Source organism: Bactrocera dorsalis, chromosome 4 (genome assembly GCF_023373825.1).
Source record: "Bactrocera dorsalis isolate Fly_Bdor chromosome 4, ASM2337382v1, whole genome shotgun sequence".
Lineage (NCBI taxonomy): Eukaryota > Metazoa > Arthropoda > Insecta > Diptera > Tephritidae > Bactrocera > Bactrocera dorsalis.
This window is the reverse complement of record NC_064306.1, coordinates 2,827,482-2,854,677: the sequence shown is the minus strand read 5'-3', so window position 1 is coordinate 2,854,677 and position 27,196 is coordinate 2,827,482. Positions and strand designations below refer to the sequence as shown.

At 39.9% G+C, this 27,196-nt stretch overlaps 1 protein-coding gene across 1 annotated transcript in view; it reads right to left on the bottom strand.

The window, feature by feature from the left end:
* Positions 1–801: 801 nt before the first annotated feature.
* LOC105226124 (titin) overlaps positions 802–27,196 on the bottom strand; it is a 180,234-nt gene continuing 153,839 nt past the window's right edge. The window contains exons 4-9 of the mRNA XM_049454744.1: positions 5,984–6,880; positions 4,326–5,822; positions 2,459–4,248; positions 2,235–2,394; positions 1,994–2,162; positions 802–1,641 (exon numbers count right to left, since the gene is read on the bottom strand). Coding sequence (XP_049310701.1) covers positions 1,434–1,641; positions 1,994–2,162; positions 2,235–2,394; positions 2,459–4,248; positions 4,326–5,822; positions 5,984–6,880 — 4,721 coding nt within the window. The 3' untranslated portion in view covers positions 802–1,433. The remainder of the gene's footprint in view (positions 1,642–1,993; positions 2,163–2,234; positions 2,395–2,458; positions 4,249–4,325; positions 5,823–5,983; positions 6,881–27,196) is intronic.

Sequence of the window (27,196 nt, the reverse complement as noted above, 5' to 3'; positions counted from 1 at the left end):
GTAATTAGAAAATGCAAAAAAAAAATTTGACTTTAATCTTTCGTAATTTTTGAAAAACTTACTTTTTTTTGAAAAAATTGCTTTAATTTTTTATTTCACCAAATTTTTATTTATAGAAATAAACAAATTAAATATTTCTATATTAAAAAAGTAAATAGAAAAAAAATTATTTTAAAAAATTGAAATTTTTGATAGCAAGAAAATATGAATTAAAAAAAAATTAATTTTATTTGAAGCAACAAAAAATATGAATTTCAAAAAATTTCAATTTTATTTACAAACAAATATGAATTTCAAAAAATTTAAATTTTATTTAAAGCCACCAAAAAACAAATATGAATTTCAAAAAATTTAAATTTGAGCAAATATGCGTTAGTTCGAAAAAATTTCGAATAGTAATGCATAGAAATGCTGAAAATTTCGAAAAGTTACCAAATATTCGTTGAAAAGTAAATTTAAAAAATTATGTATTGCAAATATTTTTATAAAAAATTATACAAGCCTTTCCTCTGCAAGTTGATTGTTGGCTTGTGCTGTTTACGAAATACTTTAGTACTATTACTGCTTAAACTTAACTGACTATTTCTCTATTTCTAGTTTTGCGCTCAAAGTTTTAGATTTTGCTTGTAGTCCGTCTGGTCCCTTGTTTCGTTATTTGTTATTCCCAGTTATATAACAGCAGTTAACTAGGTCCACTGTGTATGTTTTTTTGGCGGACCCTAATGTAGTATATGGGTGTGTCTAAATAGTTTGTTTTTGGTTAAATTTCCATACATCAGCTAAACAGTTAACTTAGTAGTATTTGTTTTTGTTTTTTTGGTGTGTATGCGTTTTTTCAATACATTTGCGCTTACAATAATAGTTTGTTTTAAACGTCGAAAACACGCGTCGCATTTGTATGTGGCGTGTTGTGAATAACCGTTAATAAGAGAAAAATAAACACCTATGCATACATAGAAAGTATAAATATTTAAATATATGTATATGTAACGAGCGAATATTGCGAATAAACGCTAATAAATGGAAACACATTGGCGAAAAGCCGCATACAGCAAGTTAAGCTTAAGTTAAGTTAGGCTTACGTACATAAATGTAAAGGGAAAAGCGATTTGTAGGAGGGTGTAAAATAAGTCACCTAAATATTTCACTTAAATATAAATAATGCAAACAAATAATTACCGTTACAGGCCCTAATGACTTTCATTACTAATTTGAACAGCATACTTGATTGACGCTCTTGCAGCACCCTATATGCTTTGCCGAAATGTTTTCTCAAACTACAAACAATCCAGCAGCTAATTGTTGTTGTTGTTGTTCTCAACAGTTCAACAAAAGTACCTTATACAAGCGTAATGGCTGCGTCGCTGCCTCCAGCGTTTACTGCTTTAAACAAACAATTTTTCCAAGTATTTTCTGTTGGGCGTGCTGCCGGCTTAGCCGTTGACGACAATGTAATCTTGTTTGTTGGGCATTTTTAGCAGCCGTCTCGTGCGAAACTCGTACGCGCGCCGACAGAACATAACCAGTTCGGGATTTGTATTCTCAGGCACGGTGCGTATGCTATAACAACTGGAGCGTTTGGGCACTATGGAGACCTCCTCTTCGATGTCCTCCTCAGCAGCGCGTAGACGACGGCGGTATCTGGAAAATGATCGAAATCAGCGATTATTTACGGCATTTGAACGCGTTTCGGGTTTGGAAGAATGCTGAGATTATTGATTCCATTTCAATTAAAAAATTTGTTTTAAACTCGGAGCAATTAGAGGTTAGAGAGAGCAAGCGATTTTTTTAGCAATTCAAAAAGTATGGACCGGAAAATTTTGAATCCCAAAAAATTAATCCTGTAAGTCGAAGTGCTAATGCGTGCCGAGAAGCCAAATATGAAATTGTAATGATTTTCGAAATAACGAAAAAAGTTTGCACACATTTTCGAAGCTTTTAAAGTGTGTTTTTAGCTTTTAAATATATTGCTTTTCATTTTATTGCTACTCACCTACAATATTCGCTGAAAGTGAGCACGTAGCACTTATCTTCAATGCAGGCAACTGAGTTGTGATCGCGGTGTCTGGAGGCGTACACCTCATCGGGACTATCGTTAGGCTGGCGTCCCTGCTCTGTGTGTTCGGGTCGGTAGTACCACAGCAAAGACATCATCATTTCACCTACAAAGAACAACAGACACACACACAATATCAAGTAACGTTAAATGAGTTATAACCTAAAAATTTACGCACCATCTTCGGGGTTCTCCCAGAGGTGCGCCACCTTTGCCACATATGGCAGATCGTTATCCTCATTCGCTTTGAGCAGCACACAGTCGCGTGTGCGTATTATGTCGCCCTCTGAGTGACGCATGGCGGGATAGCAGGTGCGTATGACTAGCGGGTCGTCGCTCTGCAAACGAAACCAAATTTAAATATAAATTTTCGCACTTGCTGCTAGCGTACGCAACACTTACATTCAAAAATACCGCGCCCTGGAACGGCTCACCCTCCCACGTCCAACCGTTATTCCACTTCGGCACGACATCGCCGCGCGTGGCTGGCGGTAGGCGGTCGTCTAATTCGAAGGAGACCGTGGAATGTTTCACCTTCTGTCGCTTGCGGCTGCCGAATTTCGAACGCGAACGCGTGCGTTTAGTACCGTGATGCGGCTGGCAAACAATGCGCGGCATTGGCGGTACCGGCGGCAGGAACACTTGTGCATTGGAATGTTTATCGAATGGCTGCGCATACTGCTGTTCTTGCACGACTTCTGGTAGCATCGGCGTCTCATCCAGCTCTTCTGCTTCCATTTGTGCTGGTCTATCTTCGACCTCCTCCACTGCGCTGCCTTGCGCGTTGCATTTGTCATATAGGTTGTTGTTGGTCTCCAATGCCAGTTGCTCTGTGGCCTGCAGCGGCACCTCCTCAGACGTTTCCAAAGTATATGTGTTGTAGTCGCAGTCTTGCTGTTTAAGTTTCTTCTTATTTGACTTTGGCTTTTTCGATTTCTTTGCTTTTGCAGGTTTCCGTTTAGCTGGCGTACGCTTTGACTTGCTCGAAATTTTATTTGTGCTGCTGTTGCTGCTAACAATCTCGTCAAGCGACGTTGCCGTTGGTTCGGCGTACGCCTCTTCTGTGACCTGTGTCAAATCCAAGGCTGTGTTAGGCTCATCATTGCGTGAACCCAACGCAGGTTCGGTTATTGAGGTAGTTTGTGCGGCACGCGCTGTCGCGGTCATAAGTGTGTAGTTTACATCAATAGCCTCAGGCACAGCTGTGTGCGCTGCTGCTGTTGCGGTTTTAATAGGTTTCTTTGTCTCCGACTTGGAGCGCTTCTCCGCGCTCACCTTTTTGTCTTTCTTTTGTTTACGTTCAGATGCTGCCTTATCCGAGGCAGGCTCAGTGACGTCAGCAGCATCGCTGTTGGTATACTGATTCAGCGTGCCACTGCAACGTGACGTTTCGGGTTCTGAGAAATATCCGCGTGCCACCGAGTCGATGGTTTCGATTAAGTGCAACGGTATACAAGTTTTACGCGGTGTCTTGCCGCGCTTCGGTGAAGGTTTCGGCGTGATGCGTAGCGTACTCAGGCTGCTGCTGCTGTTGCTATTGCTACTGCTCTCGGTCAGTAGCATGCGCATTGTTGGCACATCTGTTTGCGTGGTTTCACTGAACTCGCTTTCCGTCTGCTCTGGTTCTTCTACCAAATCGACGATCTCATCGGCGCATGGCTCTATATCTTCTTGTTTTATGTCACTGAGCGCGATTGACTTCTTTTGCTGCCTCCTGCGCTGCAGCCGTTCCTGTTTCGCAGCCGCGCGACGCTTTTCTAAGATCTCCTGCTTGCGGCGTTCCAGCGCTTGTAACTTTTTCTTGCGCAACTTCAGTTGCTTCTTTTGTTTATCGGTCAGCACCAGCTGACGCCGGCGTATTGTCGCGTTGACGCCACCTACTTTGGATTGCCGTAACTGAAGTTTACTGTAACGCCCACGTTTATCCAGCTTTCGTCCGCTCAGGCACAAATATGTGCGTGGCTCGGCTTGCTTAATGAGACTTTTGTAGCCGTTGGGTGAAGATTTCTTACACTGCAGTTGTGCCTTGGGTAGGTTAAGTATCTTGAGGCGTGACTTTTGGCAGCTGCCCGAAGAAGATAATGCCGGACTGTGGCAAAGATCGAGCACATCATCATCTGAAGTCGTGGAGAGGTCAATGTCACACTGTATTACTGGTGGCTGCTGCAAGCTAGGTAAAAGACGCATGCGAACTACAGAGGTGGAGAAAGAAAAACGTTGGGTTATTAAGAACTGGAATTTTACATTTTTATTCAAAGTCATAACATACCTAACGGTTTCAATGTTGGCGTGTCCGTAACATCAGACACTTCGGTCGACACATCTTCACAGGTCAATGTCAGTGGCTCAGCCTTGATAAGCTTCAATTCAGCCTTCTCATTGTCTTTGTCATGATTGTGATTAGACTCTTGTTGTTGTTGCATTTGCAACACAGCGTTTAACAGGGGTTCATCGTCTTCCAGCTTAATCTTTTCTGCCTTGATTTCTGTCTTCAATATAAAAGGCGTCTGCGCAGTCTCGGCGGCTGGAAAGGACTCGCTTAATGTGGCTGGCACTTGTGGTGAAGGACTTGGTGTGATAGCAGTCAACAGCTGCTCCGGTTGAAGTGTCACAAATTGTGTTTGCGTTTGTTGATGCGGCTGGGTCTGCGGTGGTGGTTGTTGCAGTTGCTGTTGTGGTTGCACAATTGCATGTGGTTGCTGTGGCAACGTGCGTACATGTATCATTGGTGTCGAATGCGTTTGTGAACTGCTTTGGGCCTGCGCGGTCACATTTGCTGCTGCGCCTGCGTAAACCATCTCGCGCGCCATCGTCTTGCCAATACGCGCTTTGCGCCCCAAGATCGGAAATGCGGCACAATTGGTGGCGGTTGTGGTGGAGTTGGTGGTGCTGCAATTGGTAGCTACTGTTGAATTTGGCGTGGAGGGTGGAGGTGTCTCCGTTACTGATGTCAAGTCGTAGGCTTCGAGCACAGGCGGCGTATTGTTACAGTTATTACCCGCGTATTGCGGTGTTGTCTGTTGTCGGCTCTCCACCGGCACTGCCACTTTGCTGTCATTTTGATCGCTGCGTAAGAGCAGCTTTGCATTAGCCTCTTCAAGTGCCGCCGGCAATGACGCCGAGGACAGCTCCTGCTCCGTTAGTGTATCTAAGAGTTTTTCGTCGTTGGTTGTATAGCTTTCAGGCGGCGTTGGAGGCTGTACTACGCTCTCCTCGTACTGGCTTTTATTGTCCGAATCCTCTAACTTCAGCTCGGACTTAACCGCTTGCAACAGGTCCAAATGCTGTTGCGTATGTTGCTTGCCGAACAGTAACAGATCGTCGATTTCTGTTGGTGTTGCTGAAGCTAAAGCCATAGCTGTTGCTGTTACTGGTACGCTGGCGTGTGTCGCTGTTGTGGTTAAGGTTGTCGTCGTCGTCGATTTTTTAACTGGGCCTCTACTGGTAGTCAATGAATTGTTGATCGAGCTGCTGTTGTTGTTGCTGCTGCTCCTGCTGTTCTGGCTGTGGTTCGTCATATTCGAACTGTTGTGGTTGCTGTTGCTGCTGTTGTTGATTTCCCTGCTGCTGTTGCTGCCATTCATCAACGTATTGTTGTTGTTGCTCAAATGATTCATCGTTGAGCAATTGCTGTTGCTGCTGTTGTTCGTGCTGCAGCTGCTGCTGCTGTTGCTGTTGCTGCCGTTGTTGCTACCAATATGAGGCCCAGTATGGACGTTTTTTGGACACGATTGTTGCATTGGACACGGACACTGTGGTGGATATTCTGCAAATGAGAAGCAAAAACATATATTAAAGACGCGTTACAATAAGCAACAGCCATGTAGTCAGCCAAAATACGACATCAATATTCGATTTTTTTAATGTAGCCCACCCCTTACCCACAAATGTATCTACCGATTAGGTGAGAACCATACTTTTCCTTACCCATATACGGTCCCTGTATGCTGCGCGTATAGCACTGCCCTGCAGCGCCACCGCCCGGACTATAGCCGGTATAATAGCCCGGCGGACCTGGATAGTGTTCGAGATGCTGTGCGTGTGCTGCCGGTCCAGCCGGCACAAGCTGTGTTCCGGGGGGCGGTGCTGGTGGTGGTGGTCCCTGAATGGACGTTGGTGGTGGCGGTCCACTGGGTTGTGCTGCACCACTAGCCGCTGTCGGTGGTGGTGGTGGTGGTCCCTGTTCGTACAGTTCGGCCGGCGGAGGCGGATGACCTGGCTGATAGTATGGATAGCGCCGGTATGTCGAAGGTGGTGGCGGACCTGCGCTTTGATAGACTTTGGTCGAAAAGTAGGGTTGATAGGCGGGCGGTGAGTAGCACACCGCTTCCACCGGATATGGTGTACAATAGTTGGCCGGATACGCAGTCGAGTAGTGCATCTGCGCATGCATCGAACGTGGATATGGTGAGCTCTGATGAGCGGCGGCGGCCGCAGCAGCAGCAGCTGCGGCAGCAGCGGCGGCAGCTTGTTGATGAAGCTGCTGTTGATGCTGTTGCTGCTGCACCTGCTGGTGCTGTGTAGTGGGCGCGCCGCTATGTGCGACCGGCGGATAGCGGAACGGTGTCAAATCGCCACCGGTAATAAGCACATCACTGTCTGCGCTATCTGCGGCTGTAGCCGATGGTGGGGGCTGTTGGCCGGCAGCAAGCTCCGGATCAGAGCTAAGCGGCGCGGGTATTTGTTGAGATTTCTTGATAGCAGAAGCGGAAGCAGAGGTGACACCTGTCGGCAGAAGTGGCACATTAGGAGGCGGCGGTGGTGCAGCGGCTACAGTTGGTAGGACGTGTGGTGAGATCAATGGACCGGCAGGTTGGTAATAGCCTGAAAGTAAACAATAATAGTACAAAGCAATATTAGAAGTTGTGAAAAAAGTTGTAAATAAAATCTTATAATTAAAATGGATCATTAGAATTAGTCAAATGCGCCCAACTTGAGCTCGTTAATCTTCAAAATATAATAAAGTTGACACTCAGTGTCTCAGTTCCCGCCAGAAAACATAAACATCGGTCTATTTCATATTAAAAGGCATTCTGCACTATACAAAGCTACAACAACCGTACTAACATACGCAGAACGCTGTTGGTGTATAGCGGAAAATGCGCAGAAAACCCGAAAAGAAACAACAACAACAAAAAACTAACTATTTATCGCGCATTTTATATTTTTACAGTTGCAGGCGCTGCAATTGCTGTTGCTTTCGACTGCATACATTATACATTGGTTGTTAAACATGTTTTTGTTGCTGCGGGCGTTTTGCTTTGCTGTCACCGTTGTAAGAAAAATCTTACGTAAAAACGCGCGCTCATTGCAGTTACGCTGCGCTTGCTGTCGCCACTGAATGCGACAGCGTGTGCGCTTCCATTGGTTGTTGGCGGTAGGCAGAGCTAGCTGGCGCTGTTCGGTTAGGTAGTCGAGTCGGGCAATCGGCGCAACAACAAAAACAAGTTTTTATTTTATTTGCTTAATTTTTAATTTTTTACGCTTTGCTTTTCGCTTTTGCCTACAACCACATTCAATTGACAGTTGCTGCTGCATTTCGCCAACAGCAGCCAACAGCAACGGTGAACAATGTTGCCGTGAATGTGCGGCAAATAGCAACAGCGACAAAGGTAAAATGCTTAACAAAGCTATAAATTTAAATGTGAAAATTTCCTGGTTTAGTTTTCTTCTCTCGCTCTTAAAGCGATTGCTTTGCCGCTGCTGCTTGTGGCAAGTTGACTTTTGTAGTGTGGAAATTTGACATTTTGACTTTTACGTCCATGAGCGGCAAAGGTTAGTGAGGCATTGGACAAGTACAAAGTGGGAAAATCGATTTGGTTTTTGAAAATAGTGTTGAGTTAAGGATTGCATACAAATTGAGGTGAGTGGACATAGGACAAAGCTTTCGAAGCGGTAAAATGCAAGAAAATTGAAATTTCTTCTTAATTACTAGTATTTCTGTTTTGTTTTGTTTTGTTCTTGCGAAGGCCTATTGTTCAAAATATCGATAAAATTATGGAAATCGTCGAGTCTGGCCGTCATGTAAGCGCTGTTTTGATTTTCCAGTAGTTGAACATTGTAGAAAATACTCGATTGAAATCATTTAAATAAGGTTGGATGTAAAAAGAAACTTAAAGTGTGGTTGCCAGACAGGCTAACACAAAAAAACCTTATCAACCGCACTTCCATCTTCAGAATCGCAAACTTCGCTTGGTTTCTAGAGTGCGTGGCTACTGGTGACGAAAAGTGACTTTACATGCGACAACGTCAAACGAAAACGGTCGTAAATCGAACCCGGCAAAAACGGAGGACAAACCAAGATTGATGATCAAGCAGGTTTTGTTATGGGTTTGTTAGAGAATCATCTACTATGAGCTTACGACCAAACTCTTAAAACAGACCTGTACTGTTAACAATCCTAACGCCAGAAGGAAGCAATCGAGCAGCTTTATCCAATAGAAGAATTGTGTACCAGCAGAATAACGCCAGGTCACATACAACAAAGCTCCAAGAGCTTGGTTGGGCGGTTCTTATGCATGCTTCTTATGGCTCGAACCTGGCGCTAACTAATTAATACTTTTTTCTGTCTGGGGAATGATTTAGTTGCTGAAAAAATCGCCTCGAAGGAAGCTTGTAAAACTCGGCTTTCGCAGTTTCTTGCCAATAACAAAAAGGGTTACTGTGAGAGAGGCATTATGAAATTACCTGCAACATAGCAATACTTCATCGTATAAAACGATGATATTTGATCAAAATTGCATGCTGACTATGCTTTAATTTATTGCAAAAATAATGGACTTATTTCTCTAGACCTTATATGAGTTCAAAAAAAAAAATTGAATACTGACGTGTATCACAAAATTAGTCAAGTTGCCAAGTGCTGAAAATTTATCGAAAATTCATAAAAGAAAAACAATTTGTTATCGATATTTATTCTATTGCAACAGTGATGTGTGATAGAGACAGTGCTGTGCAAATAAGAAAGAATTTTAGTACATGAGGAAAGATTGGATTTTTTTCTCCCTAGCAAAAATAGGAATAGTATAATAATAATAACACAAACTTCTGTAATAAATATTAGCTTACATAACTTCATAACGAACGCATTTTGAGAACAAACAACAGCTATAATAAACAACTGATGAGCTAATAGTTCATTAATTCAGTTTAATTTACACCTAATTCATATAATATAATAACAGCACTTTTACAAGTGAAACTAACGCAACTCAATTACCACAATTTCGTGTTAAATAGAAATGAAACGTCGTGACAACTATCATTTTCCGCGTATGCCTTGTCGAATCACAGTTTAAATGACAGCTTTATGTAAATAGTACACAAAAAAGTGTCAGGCTAACAAAATAACTCTTACACAAACATTTTTTATATACATATATATGTATAGTACATATGTACGTAGCCACATTGCAGTAATTATAAATTTATATCCTGTCACTTGCAGCACACGATTGTGGTTTTGTTATCGTATAAAGATGCACACATTCACCACAAAGCTGACATTAATTTTATACGCGCTTCACACGCTGTCGCTGCTAAGTATTGTTGCCTATACACAGTACCCACCCACCAACACATTCATCACTAATTTCCCCGCACTGTCAGACAGTCAGCACCGAATCAATGACTACCTCATTAGCATTTGCTTGCCACTTTTCAAGCTAACGCTTTGGTTTGTTGAGCAGTGGCAGTGGTAGTGTGGCAGCGGCAGCCTTCACATTAGAATCGGCGACAATGTAGCTAATCAACTGGTGTCTGTCAATCAATACGCCACATAAATTTCAAATGAAATAGGTTTTGGAGTAAGAGTATATACGGCGCATACTGTTTGCTAGTGTGTGTGTACGCGCGTATTGTGGCACATCACGAATTTCGTGATTCCGTATAATCTACTATGAACAACACAGCAACATTGTATGGCAAGTTGGAGTTTATTAAAAATGCGCGTGGTTAATATAATATGCGTTTTATATGCTGGTTAGCGGCGGTGGAGGACTGTGAGGAGTTATAAAGTAAAATGGAATATTGGTTGGATATACACAGGCTTTAAATGATATTTTAAGATTTATAAAGCTGATTTTTTTTAGGAGCAGGTAGAACTACAACACTTTATATCATATCACATAACATATCATCACATCACGATACATTCCATCACATCAGTTCAACGGAGACTACAGGCCATTAGCTACCCACCTCGGCAGCCTTCCTTATATGGAAAGTGGCCAGTAGGCTGTAACTCTGCGTTACCGATTTCTTTACATCACTATATGACAACGCATCAACTCAACCGAGTCAGACGGATACTAGCCAGCCGACCTGGCAGCCTTCTTATATAGAGCCAGCAGACAGAAGCCCAGCACTTCAGATCACATAAACACTTCATTTGACAACAGATCAACTTAACAGAGTCTCACGGGTACTAGGCAGCCGCACTGGCAGCCTTCTTATATAGAGCCAGCAGACAGAAGCCCAGCACTTCAGATCACATAAACACTTCATTTGACAACAGATCAACTTAACAGAGTCTCACGGGTACTAGGCAGCCGCACTGGCAGCCTTTCATATATAGAGCAAGCTGCCAGAAGTCCAGCACTTCAGATCACATAAACACTTCATTTGACAACATATCAACTTAACAGAGTCTCACGGGTACTAGCCAGCCGCTCTGGCAGTTTTTCTTATATATTTCGCTAAAAGATTGAATTTAAGTTGCAGTAAGGCATAAAGAGCATTAAAACTGTATAAAAAAATATAAAGAAAATTTTTGTTGACACAAAGACATAAGTAATTTTGACACACACTTTAAGCGGCTGCATCTGAACAGAGGTTAAGCACGTCACAACTGCCACGGTGTGTCAAGTGCTTAAATATTATAGATAATAAAGTAACACATAAAAATATTATAAGTGGAAATATGTACAAAAAAAAAGCAAAAAAAAATGTCGAACAGCTGTCAACATGCTTCCACCAAACCAGACCTATTGGTTATGTAGCGGAAATAACCTAACAATATGGCAAGACGGTAATTTTGGCTTAAATTGCTTGCGAACATGAGCGCAATAAACAGCAACCCCTAAGCAAGCTGACAGCATATTAGCACCTTGCTGTGACGAAGCACAGGATGAAATGCTACTCAGCCATTGGTTTGGGGGCCGGTAACCACGCTTAGCTTTCCGAGTCAATGACATGTCAAAATAAATAAAGGTAAACCCACATACTGATATTTATGCAGCCTGCGTACAAGCCCACACACTTGTAATAAGCATGTACTACTAATGGCTACACCCTTGCCGCACACACCTACATACGCAGCTACGCAATTGCAATGTATCGTCAATAAAAATCACAACATACTTAAATGGTAATAAAATTGTGGTTGCCTAATGTCGACACCGCGACACGACGAACATGTACGAAAACGCACGAACACACGCGTTTATGAGAAACACACACACAAACGCCTTGCGTTCATTTTCTCGCACACGTCTACTTGCGCGCACTTCCTGTTTCCGCTGGAAAGGCGAGCGCAAGGAGTGCGCCACAACAGTTTTGCCTGGGGCTTTGTCAGGATTGTCGTTAGCAAAGGTCTTTGACATAGAATAGGTTTGCGTTTGATTGCTTGATTTGTTGTTGTTGGCATGAATCAATTCGTAGACGTCTTATTATTGCCAAAGCATCTATATTTCTATTGCGATTGATTGTGGTTGGGAGAGCAATAAAAATGCGGAAGCCAAAAGAAGTAAACACGAGGCAAACACACAGAAAGCAATATCGACATGTCGCTGCATACTTAAGCGTGTGTATATGTGTATGTAAATATATACATATGTGTTTGTTGTAAATTCCAGCCATAGCTGTGTCTTGAATTGTAATTGCCTTGCAATGTTTATGGTTTGATGGCTTCATTATGACAACTGCACGTCAGCACGCCCAACACATTAAAATATTTAACGAAAGGTGTTAAGTAATTAGCGTTATGTGTCTGATGGATAAGGCTAGATAGCAAGTAAATCCAAATGGAGGCGATGAGTAGGGGAGGCAGAAGCAATCCAAATGAAGGCGATGAGTAGTGAAGTTTGAAGGAATTCATATAGTATGAGCAGGAAGAAAATGATTGAAAATAAACAGAGTTTAAGAATAAACTTGAAACTTGCGCAAGGATGCTGGTTTATAGCTGCCGCTATATCTGCGTTGGATACTATAACGGGATTGTGATTTGTGTAAGCCTACTCAAGCCAGTATACTTGAAAAGTGGAGTTTACATTTTCGCTTTACATTACGGTTGATTTTTGACAGTTGCCAGATTTTGACATTTCTATCTAAAATAATAAGGGTTGCTATTAATTGATAGTATACGCGAACTGACGACTGACCTTAGGGAGGCGATATTCACTCGTAATATAAATTTTGCTATAGTGTCGTTGAATGGCAATTATATACGAGCTGTTATAGATGAATTGTGAATTGAAAAAATTTGAAAAAAGTAAGTTAGGTAGGTTCGCACGCTGACAATGCAAAACGGTGCAAAGTAAGGAAAAAAGGAAGAATTTAGAAAAAATGCAAATTAAGAAAAAAATTTATGTAAATAAAAATATACAAAATTAAGAAAAAAGTATAAATAAAAAATACAAAATTAAGAAAAAATGTTAAATCAAAAAATTCAAATTAAGAAAAACAAAATAAATTCAAAAAACACAAATTAAGAAAAAAATATAAATAAAAATTCAAATAAAAAAATACAGATAAAGAAAAAAAAATATAAATTAAAAAAATACAAATTATAAAAAAAAAAAATTAATTAAAAAAATACCAATTAAAAAAAACAAAGGTTAAGAAAAAAATAAATAAATATAAACTGCAAGTCAAGACAAAAAATTAAATAAATAATAAAAAAAATGCAAAATAAAAAGTAAAGTGCAATTAAGTAAATAAAAAATATTTGTAATTACTTTTTTACAAAGTGCAATGGTGCACTCTCATCACAAGTGCTCTACCTACGCTGAACAGTGTGCTCGCGCCAATTCAACAAGCGTTGATTTTCCAGAAGTGGCCTGCGATAAGTCGAGTGCGAAATTAATACAATTTACACTCACTTGTGTAGCGTGAAAGAGCAAACATTTGCAAAGTGTGATAATTACGCGGAATTAAAAGTGCAAATATTAAAAATGCAGTGGCTAAATGAAAAGCAAACGAAGAAATATAATTCAAATTAATAAATCAGCTACTAACAATGCGCAGCAGCGCTAAAAAATCGCAAAAGCAAACTCACGTTTGTCCAAGGCAGACAGAAGATAATAAATTTATGCAAACAAACGGCGAATGCAGCAACAAAACAACAGCCAATATCGCCGCTGCCATTGCCGTTGCTACCAATAAAGTAATGCGCAAATAATATGCAGCTGTCCGATATGTACATATGTATATGAAGTGCAAATGTATGCAAATTGTAATAGCTAAAACTAAGTTGGCTTAGAATAAATGTAAAATCAATCGTCTGGCAAAACGTTTATAAAAACTCGTCGTAGCAACAACAAATTGCAAAGACCTGTGCCACACATATGCTGCATATTAAGCAGGCATTTGGTAAGTGCTTTAAGATCACGTGTTCATAGAGCGCACGAAACATGGCGCATAAATGGAGACCAACGTAAAAATTATTACAGTTGACAAAATATGCAAGGAATTATTATAACAGCTGCAAAACTGAAGAAGTTACAATAAAAGCAGAAACGATTAATTATCGATTACAGCGCTGAATTAAAGTAATAACATGTTTACACTATAGGATTTATGAAACAAGAGACCAGAAAACAATTTACACAATGATTATTACAAAAATTATGTTCATATATTTGAAAAAATGTATATGCCTTAGGGCAGTTCATTGCTTTAGCCAGAAGTTGCATTCTTTCAACGTGCAACACAAGACAAAATCATAAATTTCCTCCAACTAAAGCGCCAAAACGACGCAAATAAGTAAATAAATTAATGAATGAATGAGCAAATGACAGACTGATTGCCGGCATAACGTTTAGCTGACAGCGCCGCGGTAGTGCAGAATAATTAATTCAATTTCTGCGCGCAATAAACCTTCTCTCCTGCAGTGTGCTTGCTTTACTTATATAGCCAACTGGCAGCTGGCTTCCCGCGAATTTACCGCGTGACTTTCAAATCTCATCACATCGTGGCGCCAGAGTCACCTAAGCACTGGCCGGGCACTGTGCTTGCTTTACTTATGTAGCCAACTGGCAGCGGGCTTCCCGCGAATTTACCGCGTGACTTTCAAATCTCATCACATCGCGGCGCGAGAGTCATCTAAGCACTGGTCAGGCACGGTGCCTGCTTTACTTATATGGCCAACTGGCAGCTGGCTTCCCGCGAATTTACCGCGTGACTTTCAAATCTCATCACATCGCGGCGCGAGAGTCACCTAAGCACTGGCCGGGCACTGTGCTTGCTTTACTTATATAGCCAACTGGCAGCTGGCTTCCCGCGAATTTACCGCGTGACTTTCAAATCTCATCACATCGTGGCGCCAGAGTCACCTAAGCACTGGCCGGGCACGGTGCCTGTAAATTTGTCAAATAAAAGAGTTTCACATACAAGGACTTGAGCTTGATCGATCAGTTTGTATATCAGATATATCCTATAGTGGTTCGATAACGGCGGTTCCGACAAATGAGCAGCTTCATAGAAAAAAGAGGTAGTGTAAAAACTTTCACAACATGCAGGCAGACTGACGGATATTCATTTAACTGAATGTTATCTTCGTTTATATAGATTGGAATAAAATCGACTTATCAGATTTGTCGAAAAAGTAGTTCTCGAAACTTGCAACTCAAACCGTTGCCAACTACTTCAATTACATATCAGAAATGTACTACTAATATGAGATTTCTAGCTTTGCTTAACTTTCCACTCAACATCTTCAAACTATAGTACCCACTTTACTTAAAAAATAATGCTTAAGCTAAGGATAAAAGGCCTATTGAAAAATTTTCCCCTTTCTGTCAAGTGCTTGTTACTGGCGTTCGAGACAAATACAAAGCAAAGTAAAAGTTGTATGTTGCATAAGTTTTGGCAACTAAACCGTTTTAAGCTGAAGTATGGAAGGGAGGAAAATTCGACTTATTTTTTTATATTTAAAACGAAATTTGGACCTTTGCACCACATTATTCCCTTAAGTTTAAATATTTTATTTAACTACTTAATTTCAAGCTACAAAAATCATTATTTTTTTCATTAATTGATTACAAAATCAACTTTCATTGAAAAATTTACATTTTAAATCGAAAGCGGACTGTGCGACTCAAATTCATTGCTTTGCGCTTGAAGTAAAGCGCATAAATAATGCGCCATTTAGCGCATTCAACGCATCATCAACGCGCGTTCCCTTCTGCGACGCCTGCTACGCACATAACATTATCATCATCACCATCATCAACGGCATCAACGTGGCCATCATCAATGTCATCAGCGCATAAATAATTAAACGCTGCTATGCATACTACATTACGATGCGGCCGCTTCTCCGCTGTCGCAGTGACAGCACAGAGGAATTTTGAAGTGTTATAATTGCAGCAAGTACTATAGATGCGTACACACACATACATATATATGTATATACACGGCACTAAGGCGGCGCACACGCATAGTGCAAATAGGCAATGAATGAATGGCAAAAAAGCGCCAATAAAGCCGCGGCTGTCAGAGCCACCACTTACTAATGCGTATGATTATCATAATGATAATTATGATGGCAATGATTTTGTTGTTGCTGTTGTGTTCTTGCTAATACGCGCGCTGCTGCGAGGCGTGCGAACGTTGATGTGGCGTTGACGAGCCGTTGCAAGTGAATGCGCCTTAATGGCAAAATGAAATAGGAGAAAACATAGAAGCGGCTAAGTATGACGGCCGACACCGAGAAGTGCTCAATGAGGGGTTGCATTACTAACGTCAGCACTGCTGCTTGTTGACAGTTGTTTGTTGATGTGCGGAAAGTTGATGGTGCGTTGCGGCTAAAGCAATGCTTGAATGTGAACTGAGGTGTGGCGCATCATAAGTTCTGCGTAATTAGGTGCATTTTTATGGCCAACACCACATACATACATACGTAACGTAGTGTAGGTAAAGGTCCGTAGAGGACGCGCCGAAGGGCAAGCTTGCCATTAAGCACACACACGAAGCGTAATAATTAGCATGGTTTGATCTGCGGCATGTCATGAGAACTAGCGATTTGTGTTAATATTTTTTTATAGGTGATTGCGAATTAGTGAAGTGTGGGAAGCTTCTAAACAGTTAGAAAAAGTTTTCCATACAAGAACTTCGCTTTAATTGGTCAGTTTGTATGGCAACTATGGTAGCTAGTGGTCCGATCTGAACAATTTCTTCGGAGTTTGTACTGTTACCTCGGACAATACTCTATGCCAAATTTCGTGAAGATATCTCGTCATATGAAAAAGTTTTCCCTATAAGGACTTGATTTCGACCGATCAGTGTATATGACAGCTATATGTTATAGTGGTCCGATATCGACGGGTTCGTCAAATGAACAGCTTTTTGAAGAAAAAATGACGTGTGCGAAATTTCAATACAATATCTCAAAAACTACAGGAGTAGTTCGCGTATATACAAACAGGCCGACAGATGGACTTGGCCAGACTTATTTTGCCACCCGGAGCATTTATATACGTAATATGTACATATATACACTAAACATAAATGGTTATCGAACAAACTTCGTGGCAAACTTAATAAACACTGTTTAGAGTATAAAAATATATGAATATGATAGTCTGCTAACTGAAATTTTACCCAGTTTGTTGATTGTTATAAATATTCTGCACTTGATTGACATTTATTTGCGTAACACTATGGGACTCATTGACCTAAAAACCCCGAAAATATATGCATGCGCACAGCCAACGTGTAATCGGCAACTTGATGTAAGTGCGGGTCCTTTCAATCACTTTTGAACGCATTCAATCACGCTGAAGTGTAGCAATTGTCGCAGGAAATTGCTGCCACTTGGCAAGGAAAAGCCATATAAAATGCAAAATTTGTGTCAAAATTGTGCAAATAAGTGGTGAATCGAGATTTTGAGGGGAAATGAAAGAAAGGGTATGTATAAATGTTTGTAAGTATATACGTGGGTAAATGTATACAGGTGATTGAAGTGAAAATCACTCAATAAAATATTATGGAAAAATTATTTTTGGAAATTCTTATTTTTCTCCGTTAAAAATGTTTGCTATAATTTTTGTGTGCTATAATTTTTTGCTATAATTTTTTTGCTATAAAATTTTTTGCTATAAAACCTTTGATATAAAACTTTTGCTTTAAAATTTTTATTTAACTATAAAATCTTTGCTATAATTTTATATTTTGCTATAATTTTTATTATTTTTTTTTTGCAAAACAACGTTCTGCAAGCCAACGCTTTGCTTCAATATGCCAACGATTTTACGCTCCTATGAATATTCGCGGCAGTATTGGCGTTGCCAACGAATTAAAGCGGCACCAACAAAGCAAATTTTCCATGCAACAAGACACACAAGCACACAAACAAGAAATGCGGACAATACCAAGGCCATGAAACGAGATATATGCAACAACAAAAAGTACAAGAACAAAAACCAAAACCAAAACCGTAACAGCAGCCTCATCTGCGGTCCGAGAGTAGCAGCCGCCATATCGGCGAAATCAGAACAATCCAATCATTGCAGGTGCAACTGGTCAGCGTTGCTAATGCGACACATATGCTAAAGCGCATGCATACATACATATATGTATATGTACGTGTATTAAGTGTAGGATTGCAGGTGTGCATATGCAATATTTCCCATACGCGGCTTATGCTACCATTGCCGCCACCCGTGTGATTGGTTTGATGCGCTGAAATGCTTCCTGTGTACCAACACCGATTGGTGGCATACGGAGCGGTGCACCGCAAGCACCAACAACAAAGTACGCACACACACACACACACACGGCGATGTGCAGTTGTGTGGCTAAAGCACTTATGCAGCTATCAGCAGGCCACACTCACCACGGCAGGCAAATCCTGCGTAGCTAAAACTTGCATGTATGTATATACGAGTATGTATGTATATGTGCGAGTATGTGTATGCCACTTGCTGCTGGCAGTATGCGTCTGCTGTAGCGCTGACAAAACACACTGGCCAATTCATCATTTTGTCAGCGTGACAAACTCAACAATTGACAATTTTTCAAACTGCCAGTGCTGAGCAGTTGCTGAGCTGCTGAGCAGTCAGTGGACGTGGCTCAATGTCTGTTAGGGAGTTGATGGAAGAAGGTGGCCAGTCGAAGTGTCTTCTCGTTTTCCCGCTCAATCAGCGTTCGTTTGTGAATATGTAAATGTGTGCTGACAACTATGCGGTGACGGGTTTGCCTGCTGTTTGGGCGATAGTAGGCGCACATGTTACCCCTTATTACTTATTTATGCATTTGCAGACATGTGTGTAGCCACATATAGTATATGGTGTTTATTCCAATTTTTTTGTCGCTTGACATCCTGCGTGAATGCTGATAAAGTGTGACAGATTAAAAAGTGGCTTTTGAATATTTTAAGTGGACTATCACCGGCGGTTGCCTCGCATGCCACAAAACGTATGTGCTTTAACTGTGCTGGGTATGTAAAATGTGGTGAGTGTGTAAAATAGGCAAGTAAATAATTTTCAGTTTTTTTTTTGCTTTATGAATTGTACATTTCTTTTTACGAGTTTTTTTTACTATTTCTTTTGCTTTCAACAAGTAACAAAGCTTAATTTCAAAACTTCAATAAAGCGTTAAGGACAAATTAATTCATTTAAATCGATAACGATATCGACTAAAATTTTTAAAAATTGCTTTATAAGCATAATTTCCTCATAATAAGGAAAATCCAAAATTATATCATATGGTGGTATTTTAGTCTAGAGGCCCGAATTATGGCAGTTGATACAAAAAAGCCCAAAATGACGGCTAACCAGAAGTAAAGATCGATTTTTGATGTGATATTTCTAGCCTATTCATGTCAAATTTCCAGAAAATCGATTATTTACGAATTGAGTTATCATAAGGACCGCATCGAGAAAAGTTCTTTCAAGAAACATTTGTCGTGCGCTCAAACCGGTCTAGTTCGCACGAACTAAAACAGATTTTACTTAGAATTTTGAAAAAAAAAAAACTTTGAAGGAGATATTTTTGAACTTCGAAGTAATCGATATACTAAAAAAAATCGATGTTTTAAAATTTCTAAACCCCCTTAAATAAATATCTATTAACTACAAAACTCTTAGCTGCTGTAATATGCTTGCCACCAATAATCAAACTTTGTAAACATATACAACAACACATTGCGCCACACATTCGCACCGAAAAACCCGAAAAGCCATTAATTCGTTTTTATTACGCACCATGTCGCGCGGTGGGCCGCAGCTTAAACTCAATTAAACGCGGATTACTACAATATTTGTGTACCACCACAGCACTTCATAGAGGCGTCGGCAGTAAATTAAGGGGTGTTGACAAAATTGCGACAACGACAAATAAATTCGCACTTAATTACATTTAAAGGACTGGCGCCAAACCTTCCAATAACCAGTACAGCACAGCACAACAAATGGCGACCGACAGACTGACTACAGCGCTACACGCGGAAAAACAAAAACATATATTTGTCACAGGGCTGCCACGGTTGTGCACCTTTCCCTCACTGCAGGTCATGATTTGGAATGTGACACATGTCTAATTTGCTGTGTTTGACGCGCGGCACTCACATTTGTCAAATTGCGTTCACATTTCTATTACGCGTTTTGGCCTTTTATGTTTTTGTTGTTATGATTTAATGCCACATTGATTGCGTGACAAATTATTTATACCAACATACATACATATATGTATGCGTGTTTAGACCGCAAGCGCCACAAGTTATTGATGGTCATATCGCAGCATGCCGCCGTGCGCCACACCCTGCCACATGCCACATGCCATCGCAAGCCCAAACCGGCAAAATACGACACAAAAGCGCTTGCTGCTTGCTACGCGCAACAATTTCACATTGAAGCTGAAAAGGCGGTTACGCTGACGGTAGCAACAAATGTCGCTGTGCAAAAATGGAGCAGCAAGCAAATGGCGCGCGGCAGCATAATTCACGTGAGCGACGTCATCGCGAAGAGAATGCTTGTGCGGACCAGCAGCACAAGTGTGCTATGTATTTGGCGCATATGTGCGCAAATCGTGCGCTTTGCCAGCCATAAGTGTCAAATGATAAACTGTGCAGATCTCGCAGCAGCCGCGCAAGCTGACAGTTCTTAACTGGACAATGCGACAAATTGCTGGCAAAGATCATCTGCTGCTCGCGCGTAACCGACAAACAAGTGCTTAAACAAATTCAACACTTGACAGCTGCATTAAATGGCATCATGACAGATGGGCGCTGACAGTTGCGTTTAAAATAAAGTCATGTACGCGACCATTAAAGAAATTTATTAACTGTTATGTATAAATTTTATTCTTTCACCAAATACATTTCTAAAAATATTTCGTGTTTTATTTGTGTTATTGTTTGAAAAGCAATATACGCGCTACATACACAGCGATAACACCGCAAATTGTGGGCGTTTGTGACACTAATGGACTGAATTTGTTCCGAATGCATTTGCTGGCTTGTTTAGCTGCGAAGCACGCTGCAGCTGTTGTTATTGCTTTTCATTTTTGTCGCGCTTATTAGTTTACACTTCTTCACTCTTGTCCGCTCGCGCCAGCGTGACATTGTGTTTGACATTTGTCAACTTTTTGTTGTCTCGGTCGCGGTCTCGGCATCCGTCTCTGTTTTTGTTTTGTTTTGTTTATTGTTTATGTGTTTTGGAGATAAGCGCGCACTGCCGAGTGACAGTGGACTGGCTTAACCTAGGGTCGATAAGCGCGATAACAGTTGAAAGCTTTGTGCTGTCAAAGCGTTAATTGGTTGTTATTTGTTTTCAACAAATTAATGGGTTACGACGGTCAAACGAAAATGGTGCACAAGTTTCCAGATGTCAAACGTTTGCATATGAACTTGATTTGCAGCGGCTTGAGAAAGCACAGAATACTTACGACTGTGTAGATAATATTTATAGCGACAAATAGCTGATTTGTTTTATTAACCGATATTTGAATTAATGAATGAATTTACCTGTTATCGATATTTGTTTATTTAACCGATATTGTTAAGTTATACAATTTTTAATCAGTTATCGGTATATTTTATTTGTTATTTTATTTTTATATTTAATCGATATTTCTTTATCAGTTATCAAATTTTTTTAATCAATTAACGTTATTTTTATTTGTTATCGATATATTATATCTTATATTTGTTAATATTCTTTTATCTATTATCGAAAATTTTATCTGTTAGCAATATTTTTTATGTTATCGATAGTTTTACGCGTTATCTATGTGTTTTTGTTATCGATATTTTATCCGTTATCAATGTGTTTATCTGTCATCGATATTTTTACCTGTTAACAATATTTGCATTAGTTATCGACGTTTTTTATCAATTATTAATATATTTTATTCGTTATCATATCGCTTATCTGTTATCGATATTTTTTATATGTTTTTGATATTTTTAACCTTTATCAATGAGTATATCTATTATCGATACTGCTATCTGGTTTGAAATTTTTTTATCAGTTATCAATATTTTTTATCTGCTATCGATAATTATTATCTGTTATAAATTTTTTTTGTCTGCTATCGATATTTTTTAGGAATCGATATTTTTACATATTACTAATTCTATCTATTATTTATATTTTTATCTGTTATCAATATTTTTTAGCTTTTATTCATATTTTTACCTGGTATCAATATGTCTACCTTTTATCCACATTTTTATAATTTTTCGATATTTTTAAGATCAATTATAGATATTTTTATCTGTTATCGATAATTTATTTATGTTATTAATATATTTTATTTGTTATCGATATTTTTTTAAATCTACTATCGACATTTTTACTGTTATTAATATATTTTTTTATCGACATTAAATTTATTTGAAAAATTGTTGATATTTACACTTACACTTGGTATAGACTGACAACTTTGTGATTAAAGAGTATTTTACGCAAATTTATACAGAAAAAATTGTGCAAATATTGAAATATTGACAACTACTAAACAAATATTGCAAAACCTAGCCACAACTTCCCCAACTCACGAACTTTCTTTAATATTCTTTAATAAGTGTTTATTTCTCGCATGTTGCGGTTCTTTCTAAAATCAGTTCCTTTGCATGCTAATTTGCCTGATTTTTATTAATACACATTTGTTCAAGCAGAGTCATTAATCATTTTTATGTGACCCATAATATTCTGCAAATTGCTGCTGTTCTTCAGCCTCTACTACATACATACATAACTACGCTCTCGACTTTTTCAACTGTCAACAAAAAATGATAAATGTATATAATTTCATTGAATAATCGCCCACAATTACGAGCTGACATTTTTGTGTGAATTTCGTACTTTTTCGCAGCATGCAAAATACTTTGCGCGCGATTTGCTGTTATATAACGCAGTTATTTGTTGTTAAATCTACTATTTGCTACATTATATTCATTGTTTACTTTCAGAAAAAATTGAAATATTATATTTTTTTTTTTAGAGTTACGCGCAAATAATAAATGACTCTTCTCTACTACTTTTCTTTACTACATTTCTTTACCTCGTCCCAGCAAGTGTGCCGCATAGAGTATATCGCGAAAATGCTGATGCGCCTGCTGATGCAATAAAGTAAACGATTCGGCCAAATTGGCAGCCATTGCCGCGGCGCCGAGCCCGCCAAGCGCCGCCGTTGCTGGCAATATGCTGGTTGCTGACGTGGTTGGCAGTGTTGCATTCGCCGCTTGTTGTGCTGCCAGCGGGGCGCCTGACATGCTGCTGTACGGCGGCATGGCTACTGCGGCGGCGGCGCTCGTTAGCGCGTTGGAAAGCGACGCGGCGCTGTTCGGCAAGAGGCAGCTACTGCTGTGCGCACTTTTAAGGCCACCGACGTGATTGTGCAGCAGGCCGTGTTGGTGTATGTTGCAGGCATTACTGTTGTTGTTGTTGTTGGCCGTTGGTGACAGCGCCGAACCGGACAGCGAGGAGATTGTGTCGCAAGCGCTGCCTGTGCTGCCAACACTGGAGCAACGCTGCTGTTGCGCTGCCTGTGGTTGCGTTTGTTGCTGCAACGGCTGGTGCTGGCATAACGGATTCGTGTTGAGACGCAGTGATTTTATCAACTGTGCTGCGGTAGTTTTGATGCAATTGTCTTGCCGCTGCTGTTGCTGCTGCTGCAGTTTGAGCAAATCGCACATTTCACAGTTTTTCATGTTGCCCGGCAGTTTTGCTGCTCGTTTTCAGCGTCGCTAATTTTTCTGTGCTTTTTAATATCAGCGTTGTTTTATGGCTGGTTTTACGATGTTTTTATAATTTGTTTATTTATTTGTTTGTTTGTATTATGATTTGGTTACAAAAATATATGTATGTATGTACAAAATTTATATGTTTATTGCTTTTCTGTTTTCAACAAGGAAGCGTTTCTTTTCAATTTTTATTTTTTTTTGTTTTTGATTTTTCTTTGCTTTGTCGACGATAAGGCAACTAATTTTACAATTTGTTTAACTTTTATTTTTTGTTTTTGATTTGCTCAGCACTTTAACTTGGTTTTATAGTTTGTAATTTATTTTCTGATTGGAGTTTCGTTTAGTAAACGGCGATTTGTCACACTTTTGTGCAATAATATTTTTGTAATGTTTTTCAACTTTTTGATGCAAATTTTTATTTCTGCTTCGGCACTAATATTTTATTATTTCCTTGATATTTAGCATATTCTGCTTAAGAGAGACGGCTTTTTATTTAGTTATGCTTTAAATAAAATAGTTACAAAGAAAAAATGCCCATAATTTTTATTAGCTATATTTACAGAGCTCATAAATTCTGCTTTTTTATTTTTGATTTATATATTTTTGGTTATTTTTTGGTTTCTGAGTGTTTAATTGCACATTTAGTTATTGCAACTTTATTATGTTTAACCTTTTTTTACTAAAAGCATTATTTAAATATACCGTTAAATTTATTTTTCACATATTTATACATTTTTCACAATGCCACAATAGTAAAATAATAAAAGACCTCACTACCGAATTGAAACATTACCTATAGTCTAAACACAGGTTAAATTTATGGGTTATCGATCGATTATCGAGTTTGATGCCACACCCTTACATTTCTAATATTTTTAGAACCATTAAATTGCACACACAATTTTGTTTTGAAAATGCAAAATAACTAAAAAATTTTAGTTGGATAAAAAAACTCAACGCACACAGCCGCAAATTTATTTGCGCTCCTTTCAATCCAAATATTTAATTTAATTTAAATTTTTTTGCTTATACACAAGTATGCTATATATAGGCGCTTAGCATGTTAGCACAATTGGCTGCACAGTAGAAGCTAAAACAAAAAGTCGGCGAAACACTTTCGTGCATAGAAAAGCAGCAATAAAATGTTACGATTCCGCATAACTCCGAGCAGTTATAAAATAAATAAACTTTTAAGCGTCACAGCGCACAGCAGGTGACCAAAGCAGTGGCCCAGCTGAAGGCGCACAGCAAGCAGGCAATGAATGTCAGATCGACAGCTACTTATTGACTTAAAACATCTCGTGTTTACCATGCTTTCACATTTTTATTGTTGTACTCATTGTGCATCATGCCAGTCTGGCGTTTAAGGCGCTTATAAGCCGCCGCTACGCTGCTGCCTACCGTCTGCTGACTGTGCCAAATAAATATTAGGCAAATGTAAAATAAATAATTTTCCACACAGTTGGCAACGCTAACGAGCGCGTGAAATGTTGGCATATTTTATTTATTTACTGGCACACATACACACATACGCTTGTGTATATTTTTGAAAAATTCGCCAACATTTTCCATTTTCACGCAGCTTAGTGCGTCGGCTAATTTTAGTAGCTATGAGCCGTTCAGAACAGCAGGCAGCCGGAAGCATGAAACGCGAATGCTTCCTGTTTGGCAGCGGTGGCGTTAAAGGCGGAAGTGCTACGGCGTAGTAAGGAATTACGCTAGCCAACGGGTTTTAAAGCAAAGAATTTATTGCAAAAGCTTGTATTTTTGCATCCGTAAGAAAATTAATCGATAAATTCATCGAGCGCTTATATTGGCTCTTATGCGCTGTTTACGATTGCTTGACTTTCACACTTTAATAGAAATTGTGGTCTGAACGTGACATTATATTGGGTAGTCGAAAAAGTCTTTTCGTATTTTGTCAATAGATGTTGTGTTGCAGTATGGATATATACAGTGCTACCAATCACATTGTGTCATAGCATATATACATATTGTTGGAAAAGCTTTTAAGCTTCATTTAACCAAAAAAAAAAACAAAATTAAATTCGGGGCAGTAAAAAAAAAGTTACAGCTAATGTAATGAAGCGAAAGCACGGAAGATGATATACCAAAACCCACAATGAAACAGCAGTAAGCGCTGCAGAAAGCCAACTGACCTTATCAATACATATAGACAAGTGGATGCGCATATTTAGACCCTTCGAATGCTAAGCATTTTTCCCACACCTAAGCCGCTCGCACATGCTTGAGTGAGCCGGAAGGGCGCGCTGCATTTAAATACCAACGTCGCATCGTCGCTTCAAATATCACCGCTCAAGTACGCAGCGTAGCTCAGCTATTGTATGCATACCGCCTTTGCGGTATGCTGCAAGCGGCGTACATTCTACGTGTGTTTACGCGTAAATTTGTTTTAAATTTTGCTTCAATGTTGCATACGCAAAGCAACAGCAACAAGTGCGGCGTATCTACAAGTGGAGTTATGCACAAGAAAATGAATGTCTTACAAAACGCGCATGAATGAACGGTAACAACAAAAATAAGAACAGCAACACAGCCGCGAATGCGCGTTTAGCTTTGTGACTGACCGGCAGCGGCCTGGGAAATTTGCTGCACAAATACGAGTACAAGAAATAAAAAGCACAAAAAAAAACAGTTACACAAACAACACTTTACTGAACCTCACCGGCTTGGTAACTGCAAAGCGTTAAAGAGGTGGGAAAAAATGAGAGCTCAACGCGAGTGCGCGCGTCCAACGGCAACAGCAACAGCAAGAGTCAAAACAACCACAGGCCAGCAAACGATACAATAACAAAAAATTGAAAAAAAAGCAGCAACAAATTACGGGCCATAGGAACCTGGCATGAATGATCGACGAACGCGCAGAGCCGCCGCTGGCAGTGTGTGCTTGGCTGGCATTCATGCACGTCTGTCTGTCTGTCTGCCTGTATGTACGTAGGCACGTAACTATATAAATCGGTGTTGGCGGTGCAAATGATTGCCTAAACAACCGATAGTGGCTTTATCGCGCTTTGTTGGTGGTAAACGGCAATTGTGGTAGCCAGCCGCCAAGCGGCAGAAGTGCCAACTGTTGCGGTAGCATTTGAGCGGCTTTGCTGGTGTTTCCCTTTGATTTTGTTGGCACTGCGGTAGTGGTGACGATAACAGCCGCAAGCAAACCAGACGGGTCAGCCAGCAGCACCTGTACATATGGCCGCTTGTGGTGCCGTATAACTTCGTTGCTTCGCTGAACGTTCGGTTACGTATAATGCGATTTTCGGCGGCGCGCTTTTGCCATGCAACGGGCTGCTGCGCTTTTACACTGCACTGCTTCCACTGTGTCATAATGCGCGTCTGTGCGGTTTCTCGAATGCGAGCGCGCGGCTGCCGTTGGTATGCGCGGCAATTGTCGCTTTTCGGGCTAAAAATTCCGATGAGATTTTCTGTGATACACAAAAGTGGTAAAGAGTAAAAGCTGTTGCGTGTATGCGGCATGTAAACGCGGCGATTTTGAAATTGTGCGGCGCATTTTCGACAAATGCAACGCGTTCTAATTAAAATACAGAAAAAAGTTTTACATTGCTGATGTAGTCAAAATGAATGATTTCGCTTGTTAAGTGAACAATATTTTCTAAAAAAAAAAAACAAAAATGGAAACCGGAATTCCAAGAAACTAATCAAAATTTCAACTAAATCAGCATTCAAAATTACTCAGTACTCAGTATCTAAGTAAT